This window comes from Mercenaria mercenaria, unplaced genomic scaffold (assembly GCF_021730395.1).
Source record: "Mercenaria mercenaria strain notata unplaced genomic scaffold, MADL_Memer_1 contig_3332, whole genome shotgun sequence".
Lineage (NCBI taxonomy): Eukaryota > Metazoa > Mollusca > Bivalvia > Venerida > Veneridae > Mercenaria > Mercenaria mercenaria.
In genome coordinates this window covers 22,482-37,429 of record NW_026461459.1, presented here as the reverse complement: position 1 = coordinate 37,429, position 14,948 = coordinate 22,482, and the positions used below count along the sequence as shown (strand labels likewise).

The window sequence follows — 14,948 nt, the reverse complement described above, 5'->3', positions numbered from 1 at the left end:
TGTGTTTTTTCGTTATTAATTAGCAACATGTCACAGTGTTCTTCGTATTGATATTTTGATATGTACAATGGATAAATTCCCGTAGGTTCTTCATAACCAAATATATTAAATGAAATATCATTTTGAGTTTCAATTTTAGGTATTTGGTTTAACGTAACAGGAAACTTTATTCCTTTATAATTGAGTTTATCTATATGTTTTTTTTTATAATTTGAAACTCTTTGAGGATCTTTTTCAACAGGAAATTTGTAAGCTAAATGACACCATCTAAAACATTCATTATCATCATTCTTTATATTTATTAATCCTTTCTTCGGATTTTGTAATAATTTTGGTAACTCTAAATAACTTGAAGCAGCCAAAGGACTATACTTATATCTGTTTATATAATGAGCATCAACTGACTCTATTCTCCAGCCACTTCCTTCTGAAATCCAATTACCAATTCTATTTATTATTTCATCAAAAGCTTGACGTAAACTGTTTTTTATTTCGTTTGTGTTAAAAATTTCTAAAGCCTTTGATTGAAAATAAGCTGATTTATATATTGTATCTGTTGCACTCATTTTTACAAAAGTTATTTTTAGTACAATATTTATTTTTATACCTTTTAAAGTTTTAAGTTCGGATTTAAGTATTTCATAAGAGTCGTTCATAGTTAAATATAATTGATTTTTTGGATCTTGTCTATATGTAATTTTAATTTCAAATTTCTTAATATATTGATTTTTTGATCTCTCAATTTCCATCTATATATTATATTTAGAAAAAAATCTTCAAGCAAAATGAAATAAAATTAATAATATTTAAATTTATATCTTTTTCCATTAACTTTTGATATTCCACATTTTACTCGGTTTGTCCCTTCACAACACATTTTTATTACCCCAGCATTAATACCAAGTTCTTTGGATGCTTTGTAAGTGCTTTTATATGTTTTTTCATTATTGGTATCTAATTCAGTTGCAATAACTGTTTTGGGGTTGTTTCGATAATTATTTGGTCTGGGACAATCACATAACCTTCCGGCATTTTCCTCTTCTAACATTAAACAACCACAGTCCCATTCAAATAAATTCTTTTCTAATAAATAAGGATCTATAACATTTTGTAATTTATCAATGACATGATTTTTATATTCATCGCTAACTATTTGATCAAGTTTTGATTTAATAACGTTTCTTCTTTTTAGTACTTTTTTATACGACTATTGTCTGGATTCATTATTTCTCCTAAAGTGCTAGATAATTTTGGCATAATCATTCTATCTACCTTTCTATTAACCATCTATATATAATATACTTATAGAAAAAAATCTTTAAAAAACACATGTAAAATTTAATACAACTCTTCTTCTTTTTTACTTTTATATCTATTAAGTTTAAATTCTTTCATATATGTTTCAAAAGGCATTGAATATTTTTTTCTTTCTGCATTTCTAACAGTATTGTAAAAATATCCTGAATAACTTTTTTCTCTTCTTCTTTATTTACTTTTCCGATATGTGCTTTTGTTATTAGTTGTTTTATTTTGTGGTGATGTAATTTTAAAATAGCTTTTTTTGTCTTCAACTTTAAGTCTATTAATAAATATAGTAATTATTGATGGAACAGCACCAGCAACTGCTACAAATATAGGAATAGCTGGAACAAGTGCTAATGCAGCTGAGCAACCAAAGATACCTGCTGTAATCTGTAATCCTGTATTTATTCTTCCACAAAACTTGTAACTTTTTCTGTAAGCAGCAGCTAGTTTAGTTAAGTGAATAATTAATTGATCTATTGTTTCTATTCCATTATTAGAAATTAGATTTTTATTACTCTTTTATATAATATGTTTTCAATTTAAATTTCTTCCAATTCACTAAACGGAACCCAACTATTAAATTTTTCATTGTAACCTTTCCATTTTACTAAAGCTTGTTTTTTCTTATAGTCTCGTTTAATCACATTTTCTATTCTAAAAACCTCTTGTTTAGTAGGTAAAAGTTCTTGTTCATAAAATGAACCTTGAATTATTTCATTATTTAAATCTTTTATAGTGTACGTTCTGGGATTTGTATTATTAATTCCATGAATTATAAATATTTCCTCTGTCCAGTTTGGTGTATATCCTTTTTCAAAATGTCTTTTCAGTTTGCTTAAGCGAACACGATCACCAATTTTAAATTTTGCTTTACTCTTTGGTATCTTTAAATTACCCTATAAATTAAAGTAAACAGTACCTTTATTTAAGTTTTTACTAGCTTCGGTTGGTGTCATTTTTATACTAGAGTGTTTTGTTTTGTTATATTTATCAACCATATCCTGCAAATTATCTAAATAAGTGTAAGTATTATTTGCTGTAAAATATTTCCACATTATTCTTTTTAAACTTCTATTAAATCTTTCTATTACTACAGCCTTTCCTTCATTAAATGTATGGTACATGTTAATCTTATTTTTATTCAAAAATGATTCAAACCTTTTATTATAAAATTCTTTTCCTTCATCTACCCATAAATTTGTTGGTGTTCTGTCTTCAGAAATTATTTTTTCAAATGCTTCTGTAACAGATTCTCCAGTTTTATTCTTTAATGGAATAACCCAAGCATATTTACTAAATATATCAATAACGGTTAACGAGTACTTTACTCCTTTATTATATTTTGAAAAAGCTTGCATATCAACTAAATCAGCTGACCAAGTATCATCAATGTCGTGGACAATCACTCTTCGTTTCCTAACTTTTCTTTTAATTGGTTTGTGTAATTCTTCTGCTAGTTCATCGCTCCAGCGGTAGCTCAGAGTTACCGGCTCTGCAGTTATTTCGGGGGTATACTCTACCCCCTTTTCCCGTTTTTTGACTTATGTCCCAGACCAAGTTTATATTTCGTTTTAATTGCAGGTTTTACAACTAAATGTTTTGCAATCTTTTCTCCAAATGTTTTTGATTTGTGTTTTTTAAGTTGGAAAGCATTTGTTTGTCACGTATACTTTTTTTTACACCGCTGTCGTAGCAAAAGTCATGGGTCTTGCATATTGCGTCCAGTTCGTTGACAGGAGGTCCATTATCTAAAGGATTTCCTGGCCCGCAATAGTTATATCCTGGAAGTGTTAAACCATTTTTACGTAATAAAGGTAACATTGCTTTATGGATGTCTAAATTACCTGCTGTGATAGTACTTTTAATAAATTTTGATTTCATTCTTCCACAAGATGAACAGGTAGCCATTATCATTCTTTTCCCGTTTTTTGCTGTAACATAATAAGGATTTATATTATCAGTAAATCTTCTTTCTTTCAAACAATATATTCTGTTCTGTAAACTCATCTATATCATATGTATTTAAAACTTTTTATTAGGTTTAAAACCTGTGGTTTTTGAATTGTCCGGCATTTGTCTGGACTGGCCAAGGACTATAGGTTAAATAAGGTCAGACTGACCCTTCAACCTTACGTCCATCAAAGATTTTCAGGGTACAAATGCACCGAGTTAGTATTTTAAGACAGAAACTTAGGGTAAGATCAAAGTGTGCTTAGTGAATCGAGCAAGGGGACAAGTGAGGTCAAACTGCGCCAGAACCCTCATTTCTTATACTACTTTCATTTGAATTGTTATTTTTGCAGTTGATGCAAATGTAGGATCTTTTTATCATATACATTGATATTTTGTGCATTTTTGGGATGAATATAAATATAATGACCTTTCATTAGAATATTGTAAGATGAATATTGAGTTTTGGTGGCTATTTTGGAAAATGGCCGCCGTATCAGCCATCTTCACAGATATCAAATGGGTCCCATGAAAATAATGTTTTTATGCTTTAATAAAAAGCTCTGGTGCTTTTCCCAATTTCTGAAGTATTTTGGCATTTTCTGTTACGAATTGATCGGACTATTTCACATTTCTCAAACTACAGCCTTCAAATTTGGACCACATGCATAATTTTGTATACCGAAACAAACTTTGACCTTGACATTGACCTACTTTCACATTTTTGAAGGTACAGGCTTTAAATTTGGAGCACGTTGCGAAATAAATTTGACCTTGATTTTGACCTAGTGACCAACTTTCACATTTCTCAAGCTACAGCCTTCAAATTTGGACCACTTACATAGTTTTTTGTACCGAAATGAACTTTGACCTTAAGATTGACCAAGTGACCAACTTTCACATTTCTGTAGCTACTGGCTTCAAATTTAGACCACATGCATAGGATTGTGTACCGAAACAAACTTTGACCGTGACATAGACCTGATGACCTACCTTCACAGTACAGGCTTCAAATTTGGACCACATGCATAGATGTGTGTTCTGAAATGCAATTTGACCTTGATTTTGACCTAGTGACCTACTTGCACATTTCTCAAGCTAAAGCATTTAAATTTGGACCACTTGCATAGTTTTGTGTACCGAAATAAACTTTGACCTTAAGATTGACATAGTGACCTACTTCCAAATTTCTCAAACTAAAGCCTTCAAACTAGATGCACATGCATAGTTTTGTGTACAAAGAACTTTGTCCTTAAAATTGATCTAGTGACTTACTTTCACATTTCTCAAGCTACAGCTTTCAAATTTGGACCACATACATGGACCACATGCACAGTGTTGTGTGCGAAAATAAAATTTGACCTTGAGCTAGTCAATAAGTCTTGAAATTTGGAACACTCAAAAATGGCACATTGGTGGGCGCCAAGATCAATCTGTGATCTCTTGTTTCATATAATATCGACTTACTTCATAACGGATTTTCCACATTTTCTAGCATATCAGACTTTCAGAGACTTATATACCCATAAAGAACTAGATCGCTACTTTAGAAAAACAAAAATAAAGGGGGTGTTAACTTTTATATAAGAAAACTACAGTTCGTTAAATACAACCCGCTGAATTTACTACTTTTCGCTTCTTTCAATTTCTCTTTTCGAAACATTATTAAATTCTTACGCCGCCATTTTACCTAGCATGCGATAGGAACATGCCGATTTCAATAGACTACAAATTGATACATACTGAAACGCGGTATGGTAAAAGTAAGCACGTTGCTGCCGAGAAAATGCACTAGTAAAGGAAGAAAGATTAATACTATTTTATTTTGACTACTTGTGACTAGATCTGCGGCTAGACCTGCGGAGGCTTACATTCTGTTTGGTAGTGATCAGCCTATAGACATAAGTTAACATCTATTTTGTAACACTTTTATAAGAAAGAACATTTCGTAGCGGAATGTGTTACTGTTTGTAATGATTAAAGTATTAGGATACTAAATATAACTTGAGAAAAACAGTCTAGAACAAATGTACGTACTTGTAGAACATATACTGGATGATCGTTGTTTTATCTAAATCAGTCCTGTTTGCTATGACATAAAAAGTCAATTTGGTTTAAATTGTACTCTGTATTTAAAGTGGCAAGGGCCAGTTTCGTATGTGGCCCGTGTACTTGCTTTAAATAAAATAGTTAGATGAATTTTAGAGGCATTGATATTCAACTGGTTTTGTTTGTTTGTTTGTTTTGGGTTTAACGCCGTTTTTCAACAGTATTTCAGTCATGTAACGGCGGGCAGTTAACCTAACCTGTGTTCCTGGATTCTGTACCAGTTCAAACCTGTTCTCCGCAAGTAACTGCCAACTTCCCCACATGAATTATCAGAGGTGGAGGACTAGTGATTTCAGACACAATGTCGTTTATCAAATAGTCACGGAGAACATACGCCCCGCCCGAGGATCGAACTCGCGACCCCGAGATCCGTAGACCAACGCTCTTACCTACTGAGCTAAGCGGTTGCTTATGATGTTTATAGAAGTAAGGATTCCTGCTGACGAGTAATTATTGTGTAAAAAAAATAATTGCTAGAATTTATTTTCCTAGCTCCGTGTAGACAGCCGGGTCTAAAACCTTACCTGAGGTAAAGTAAGTCAGACGAAATGGGAAACGGTTATCCATCAGATTTAGCTCAAATTTGTGGAAAAAGCAAATGGTTATGAGATACTTTTCTTTCTATAATTATTTTCGTCTAGTCACATGCTTTGAAATATACAAATGTTTTAGGATAGTCATTTGCAGATAATACAGTACAGGTCGCGCAAGATATACATCTTGGGTCATTTTTGCCTCAAAATTTAGTGTCCTAAAACCGGGGTTTTGTTTGTTTTTATCATAGAAACAGAATCGGTAGGCTGAAAATGTCTCAGGATGTAGCTAAGTATATATAATACATCCGCGGTATACCTCCATTGGATCGTTTATGATTTTTGTCGCACTGGCATCAACGCAAATCTGTGGAATTTTCAAACTTAGCGTATCAACATGCCGGAAGTTATGCATAAATCATAGTCTTATTCAATATTCACTTTTCTCTCATTTAATGTATTAAATATTTAACTATGAAAATGAATATGAAGTATAAATTAGAAAAAGCCTTTGGCTGAAACTAAATCATCACAACATTACATTATTTTTTACAAAGGCCCCTGGAATGCTTTATCGAAGGCGAAACACAAAATAGGTATCTTATCGTTCGGATATTATCTCAAAACGTAGAAGTTTTTAAATTTGAAAGGATTGTTAACCAGCATGCAAACTGATGTCTTGGTGATTAAATTGAGATTTTAGACAGCCAGACCAGAGGTATGTCCCTAGACTAAGTCAAAGATACGCATAACAAAGGCGAGCAATTGTGTCGAATGTTTCTCAAATGTCCTAGGATTATGAATAATTTTATTGGAATTATATTTAGCATGTGAAATTGCGCACCAGAGGTATTGTTTGATATTTTATTTCAAATTAGTAAGACTAGAGTTATAGCCCTTGACTTATTGAAGGTATGCATAAAAGTGCAGAACAGATTTTGTTGCATATTTGATTTAAGGTCGTGGAACATGATGGAAATATTATTCAGCGTATGAGTATGAGCACTTTTATGGGTTTTGCTTGGTATTTCTGTCAGTCAGTCCAGAGTAACGACCCTTGATTTAGTCAAAACTTAGCATAAAGGGCATTTGAGTTTGTGTCGCATGTATCACAAATAGCATTTGAGTCATAAAATATTAGAGGATTGTTGGATAAAATTATGAAGTTGCTTGCCTGGTGTTTTGTTTGGGATTTCACTCATCCGACAAAAGTTATGCTCCATGACTTAGTGAAAAAATACATTATATGCTTTCAAGTGTGTGTGTTATATCGTCTTAAAATATTTGACTTAAAGCCATGAAAATATATAGGAATATCATTCAGTATGTGCATTTCTGTATTTGAGCTTTGTTTTGAATTTTTTTCTGCAAGACCAGAGTTATGGCCCTTGACATTGTCAAAGTATGCATTAAGGACATAAAGCTTGTGTCCCATGTATCTCAAAAGGTATTTGACATCGAGTCATGAAACATAAGAGGAATATTTTACAGCATGTTAAATTGTGCACCTACTGTTCTGTTTGAGATTTCACTCAACCATACCAGAGTCCTTCTCCTTGACCTTGTGCCTAAAAATTTATGTTGCATACATCTTTACATATTTCATCTAGAGTCATTACACAATGTACAGTGACAGGAACTGGGGACACAGGTCTCCTTATGTTTAATTTTGAAACCGCTTTTAGAATTTTCAGTATGCAAAATATATGGTCGAAAATGCATAATACATAATACACATTTCCTGATCTCCACGTTTAAGGTGAGAAATGCACATTAGTAAATATCCATGTTCATGGCCACAGTTCTTATAGTATAACTAGGGGTTTTGTATAGCATGTGCAGTGGCATTTTTTCCTGGTCTGGTGCCAGTCTTTTGGGTTTCTTTTGTTTATAAGTGAATCTCACTGTTAGTATACGCAAGTATAGGTTTTTAACTTTTATTATGTTAAGCATTTTCATTTATGCGCATTGACATTTTTTTATAATAAAGGTTTTGCAAATTATGGGTTTCGTATAATTCAATGTTCTTAGAAAATTTGATTCAATAAAATCTGTAAAAAGATCCCTTGGAAGCAAAGAATACAACCAAGAAGAATAATAGCAATCAAGTAATACAAAACCTAAGACTAAAATTGGAGTCATTCAGAGCAAAGCGATTCAATCGATAATACATGTTTTACATAGCTACAAGTAATTATATATATTCAATAACGATCATAGTATGCTACCAATTTCCAGAATTGGAACTTAAGATGATAACTGTCGGTAAAAATGAAGAGAAAAAGGAATTGGCAGAGAAAATATTGACGGAAGTTTGGCATGAAGCGTTAGATAGATCAATACAAACTACAGATTTCTCTGAAGTGAAGAAAGAAGTATTGAAGATATTGGAAGAAATAAAGAAGTCCAAGAGTGTTAAAAATATCACAATCAGTAACAAATGTATATTGCTGCAGATTAAATGCACATCACCAAATGATTTGTTAAACACGATTAACTACTTCGAGAGTGAAAGCTGTCACGAATCATTTGAAAACATATCAAAAGAGCTTGGATATTACCTTGACACAGCCTTAGCAGTGTATTATGTTGTACCCATCGACTGTCTATGGGCTATTTCAAATCTACAAGGTATGTAATGTTATAATTATCAAATGATTTATTTAAAATGGATCACAAGTTCTGTGCATTTTACAGTCAAATAATGGCTGGCTGCTTTTAACACATGCACATGTTTAGTGCATATTTACACAATATACACAGGCTATATTATTATATATCTGCTTCCAACATGAAATATGAAAATAAATGGTTCTGTCACTGGATATGTTTGCTCACCAGACAGAGCACGAACCAGGAAGTCTTAATTTCGAATCTCGTGATAATTTATTATGAGATCCAATTAATAAAAAAGCCTTTGTACCTTGAAACTACGGGAGAGAATTTAGAGAATTTTGGCACAATGGTAGGTGGCAATAAGATGTAAAGAAAAAATCTGCAACACAATTGTTGTAATTTTAACTGATGATAGTCAGCGAAAGACCGAAGTACAGGACATAAGGATTGTGACTTTGTCTTGAATAATTTTGGAATCATGCCCCTAATTATGCGACTACTACGGGGAGGTTTTAGATGATTGCCTTATGGCTAGAATATTGTATTAACGTTTTGCAATAAGGTTGTAATAAAAGAAAGGAATTTGAAGAAACTGTACATATTGATAGATATGAGAGAGGAGGTGTCGAATGCAAGAACCATAGTAAAAAACCTCTTTGCATGAAATCGATTAGTGTAACTAATGTGTGTCCGACTGGAGAAAATTTCAAGTATTCTGGATGGATTTTATAGAAACTTGAAAATTATTTTCACCATAATTAAACGAAATACAACGCACATGAAATATCTGTGTTACATGTGTTGCAGTATTTATTCTTATTTGGTACATTTTTGCATAATGTCAATCTACAAAACCATGTCAAGGAGCATTTACTAGTTTCAGCGAAAGGCTTATTACTTTAACACAGAAGGGAATCAGTTGCGCAGTGGTTAGCAGGTTGGACAACATCGCCAGCGGTCCGGGTTCGATTCCCGGTCGCGGCTGATATCCCGACTAGTATTCAGTGTTGGGTGATTTACTTAAATGTGTACTGTTTTCAGCAGTATCGGCCTAGACTGGATGCTGGGGAGGTAATTATGACACCTGCCATGGGCTCGGCTGGAATTAAGTTGTTCTATCCATTCCAGGTGGTTCGTTGACTACCAACGTTAAACAAGAAACTTTACCTTTACCTTTACCTTTACCTAAACACAGGTTCATACAAAAATCATAGACTTTACAATATGGATTATATTTGTATTCATTACTTTTTAAGACGAATCAACACAACCAGAAGAGACAGGCGTAAGGCTTCCGATAACAGTGTCCTCACCAGCTGGAATGAAACATCTGATATCATTGTGCGGCAGAGAGCAGATTACAAATAGTACAAAGTGTTGTCGAAACATTTAAATGACAAAATAGAGCTGAAAACGTCAACAGATACGAAGGAACTAGGATACTTTTTTGATGCAGGTTTGTCAAATTTGTTTGCAGTATAGAGTATATTTAAACTCAATTATTTTACTCGATCAGCTATATAATCGTTTGTTGTTCTTCGTATTTACATCTTTGCTTACTAAATAAGAGAATTGACTTTAATACATGGGTTGAATCTTTCAATGATAACATACTTAAACTCATATCATTTACAAAATTATGTATCTGCTATAACTATATCAAATATGAAGCTGTTATAATTATAGCATCTTTTTATAATCATTTGTTTAATTAATGAAAAAGCATCCCAGACGATATATCAACGAATAGATAAGTCAAGTACCGACAGTGGTAGCGATTGCTCCTCTATGGAAAGCAGCGTTCAAAATAGCAACCAACTGAACCAGCCTGATGCTCCTGAGGAATGTTCTGAAGGAAAGAGTCTTGGTAATATGCCTGAAGAATCGACAGTACAGGATTTAGATGACAAGACGGTAAAATATTCTAGACAACAAAGGGTTTCACCGGTAGTATTTTTTGGTTAAGTTTGTTTTTGTACAGTAATGTTACAGTAGAGCAAATCTTGTGTTGAAAATTGCCAAAATCCAGAAACTACGCCACTGATCTGCATTTATTTTAAGAATAGATGTTTTCAATTATTTATAATGAAACTATTTTCACCAAATCTTATGCAGAATACAAATATATCTAAAGGCTTAAATCACAAATGCAAAACATTGTTAATATAAAATCAAATAAACTGGCCCAAAATAGATATATTGATGGTCTTAGATTCTACTAAGTCAAATATATCTTTTGAATGTTAAATGAATAAGCATATAAATACAACATGTTGAGATAAACAGTAGAAGACATGAACCGTTTTAAAAGGCAGGATCACTAGCGTTCGGTGCTTAAGTATTTATACTTCCAACAACGTTGTACATTTATTCGCTTGTCAGTTTTGAATTGTGTTGGATGTATGTTTAATTGAAATATTACCTAATAAAATAATTTCCATCTGATAGGGTCATCTAAAAGAATGTCACAAAGACAAAAGCATCCAAGAAGAAACAGAGCATGTATTTATATTACCGGACATTTATACTTCCGAATCTAGTGATTCAAATGAATCTGACTGGGCATTTCCACGGACAGAACGAGGTAATAAAATACATGTAAAATGTGTTGTACCAGTTGACCATGTAATAAAGGCCATTCTAGCACGATCCGATTCTTATTCCTATTAAACAAAGAAGGCTAAAATGAATTATTTTACAAAAATTCAATGTTCTGACGTCACAATTATTACGTCATAGCGTCAAACGGCATAGCGGCGCGTTGGAAAAGAAACCAATTGAAAACGGGCAATGTTTAATGAATGCCGTCAATGATGTACTTCAAGGCCCTTGGTATCGTGTTAGAATCGAAATGATATATCTCACTTAGTGATTTGGCCCTGAATAAAGCATTGTTTTTCGTTCAGATGCGTATTATTATATCGCTCGGGCTGCGCCCTTGTGATATAATTCCTTCTCATCTGAACTCCAAACAGTGATTTAATCAGCGTCAAATCACTAAACGAGATATATTATTTCTTTGATGTAATTACATAGAGGATATTTGTTTGTTATGTGGGAATATGGAATATATCTCACTGAGAATTGAGAAAAATTCAAATATTGTGAACTTTTACTCACTTTGAGGTGAGATATATTCACTATTCACGAAAACCAACACATTTTATTTTTATTTAATGCTCAATTACGTTGAGATATGCATTTTGCAACAATTTTTAACCTCAGCGCGAGAAACAGACGCGCATAACAGACATGACGTCAGACGTGTTGTGACGTTAGAAAGACGCACACAACATAAAGTTCCATTTTATTTTATTTTTTGCTGCATAACGATATGAAATTCTCATTAAGTAAAATAATTTGAATCGAGAAATGTATTATAAAGGAGAAAGTGCGACTACAATTTTCATCCTGTTTTAAGCAAATAATTTAAAATTCATACACAATATGAGGGGGCGGAGCTATATCTCTCACAGTGTGAAATATAGATTTCATATTTTCACAGTGTGAATGATGAGACATAAAACTATTTAACTGTATTTCATTAGTTAGCATAAAATAAATGGATGATATTCAAGTTTTTTTTATGAATATGGCTTCTATATTTTTTTAATCATTGCCAGTTTTCATAGCAAATTATACATTGTAGCCTCCCTTGATTATGTAGCAATTCGTGCATATCTGGATTGTTTCCCATAGGCAAGACATTAGGGTTATCTGCTACCTGGTGAAAATATTCGGTTAGACACGGGTTATTGTTTATTGGAAAAGTGCATCAGTTAGTGAGAAGGGGAAGCATAATTGATATGTTATAACTTTAAAAGTTAGATTTTTTTGACATTTTCATGAAAAAAATACTTGTTGTGATCAAACATAATAAAATGATAAAAAAATCTTATTTAGGAATATGTTACAAATTTCATTTTGTTTTAAGGAAAAAAAATTCAAGTTTTGTCTGGAGAAGTGCACAAATATAAATTTGATATTCATTCATCTAAAAGTTTTAATTTAATACTTGCAGAATATTGTAAAAAACATTAATTTTGTCTAAGGTTGATAAACGAATATGCATTTTAGTGTTATAAAGTAAAGCATGAAAAAAGTACACTTAGGCAACTTTTTATATTTGAAATAGAAAATTCAGTTAAGATAAAACACAATAATTTGATTTTATTCAGTAATATTTATATTCCAATAAAGGTGATTGCATGACATTCTGTATGAGAAACCCATTTTCCCTTTCTTCCCTTTCTTTTCGTAAGTTTTCTATACATCTCTACATTTCTGATATTAGATTGTATTCGTTTAAAAGCCTTAGTAATGAATAAGGCTAGCTTATTAAGCACTGACTTGTTTGAACAATTAAACAATTCGAGAATTAGTTAACACTTGCATTCCTATAGTAATACATTTTAATGATTTTTTCCTTAAGGTATTATACAATGTACATTTTAAAATGAAATGAAATTCATCCTCTATATCATTTAAAGCACCGAACGAACACAGTCTTTCATTTCGTGGAACTGGATTGGTAGTATGACTAGCTTTCTATACCAACAAATCATGTGAGCCGAGTCTTATTTTAGCAATTGCACGTTTGTATTTCAAACTGTTTAACACTTCAAGATATTCAGCCATTCCAAACGTTTGTTTCATTTCCTTATACAGATATAGGGATGGATAACTGTTCCGGTTTTCAGACCAGCTAGATATAAATGTATCCTTTAGCCTTTGTTTTAAAACAGACAGAAACAGGTTAATTTTTACTGATCTGGGAAAACCCCAGACCTCACCAAATCCTCGCTGATGCAGCATATTTTTCATGTTCAGTGACCAATTATCAATAATGTTTTCAGTCAACCTTAACATATTTTCCAAATATACATTTAATATACAATTTTCATATCTCTTATGCAATTTTTGAAAATATTTTATCAGTCTCACTTTTCGTTCATATATCAATGGTAATCTTCCAGATTCACCATATAGTCTTGTACTATTAGTAGATATTTTTACATTAAACATCCAGTTTAAAACGTTCCTATGAACACGTTCGATACAGTCAGCACTTGAAAACCCCCGTACTTCACTGGAGTACGAGAGTACCGAAGTTTCAAAGGAGTCAAATAAGTTAAACTTTATATTTGTTGGTACCATCATGCTCTTAGTTATAGAAAACAATGATCCTACAGCTTTAAGACCCTTTCCAGCCAATGCCACTGTCGCTGTACAGAATGAGCCACAGGAGGTTAGAAACATTCCTTAGTAATTAAAATTGTCTACAATCTCTATTTCTTCATCACCGTAACACCATTTCTCATTATCAGATAATCTTCTTCCATTTTGAAAAACCATTATTTTCGTTTTTGTACATTTAGCGTTAAACTCCATTTTTTCACAATACCGTTTTAAACATTTTATCCAAGCTTGAAGACCTTCGCTTGTTTCGGACATAATCACTCCATCGTCTGCGAAAAGGATTAGATATAACGATATTTGGATTAGATTAATCCCCGAATTAAGGTTACTCTGCAGTTCTATTTCTAAGTCATTAATAAATAAAGAAAAGTAGAACGGTGAACAGATCTCTCCTTAAAATAATACCATGTCATATTCGAGAAACTTTGAAAGGGTATTGAATTGCTTTACACATGATTTTACGTTACTTTATAAGCTTCGAATTACTGTTACAGTAGAAGTTTACTATAAATGCCACGTTCTATCATTTTTAACCACAAAAATGTTCTGTCAATGAAATCATATGCTTTCTTGAGATCCAGAACAAAGCAGTACAATTTAGATCGGTTCCACATATGATCCTGTATAATTTCATTTAACAAGAAAATAGCGTCAGTAGTGCTAAAATTAGACTTGAAACCGAATTGCGCGTCAGTGATGACATCATTATTTTCCGCCCAACGTTTTAATCTGTTGTTCACAACTGTCATGAATAATTTGGCGAAACAACTAACCAGTGTTATGCCCCTGTAATTATTAGGATTGTCAGTTGGTCCATTCTTATGAACTGGGATAATTATTCCTTTAAACCATTGCTCTGTAAAAGTTTCACTTAGCAATAGTTTATTGAAAAGTGATTCTTGCGGTTGAATTATTAAGTCCAGCGATTCTATAAAATATTCAGACTACAAAGAATCTTATCCTGGTACTTTGTTTCTATTCAGCTTTTTTGTAGCCGCTAAGATTTCATCCCTCGATATTGGCTCATTTAATTCGTAGAAAGTAAAAGAGTGTTCGTTGGCATCAAAATTTTATACCAATTGCACAGTTTCTTCGTTTTCCCCTGATCGCTTTTCAGACGCAATATTCTTGAAATGATTATAAAATTGTTCTATCGGCACGTCACCGCTTCCTGACTTACTGCTGTTTTCGAACATTTTCCAGAAATCTCTAGGGTTTTTTTTCCTTCGCATTTTG

The 14,948-nt window shown here is 32.4% G+C and overlaps 1 protein-coding gene across 2 annotated transcripts in view; it reads left to right on the top strand.

Annotated features, from left to right (window-relative positions):
- LOC128552964 (uncharacterized) overlaps positions 1-12,476 on the top strand; it is a 32,085-nt gene extending 19,609 nt beyond the window's left edge. Inside the window, exons 5-8 of one of the 2 annotated variants that reach the window (XM_053534058.1) lie at positions 8,136-8,528; positions 9,770-9,969; positions 10,237-10,427; positions 10,962-12,476. In XM_053534058.1, the coding sequence (XP_053390033.1) occupies positions 8,136-8,528; positions 9,770-9,906 (530 nt within the window). In that variant the 3' untranslated portion in view covers positions 9,907-9,969; positions 10,237-10,427; positions 10,962-12,476. Of the gene's footprint in view, positions 1-8,135; positions 8,529-9,769; positions 9,970-10,236; positions 10,461-10,961 lie in introns of both variants that reach the window. The other variant, XM_053534057.1, reaches the window with a different exon arrangement.
- Positions 12,477-14,948: the final 2,472 nt, after the last annotated feature.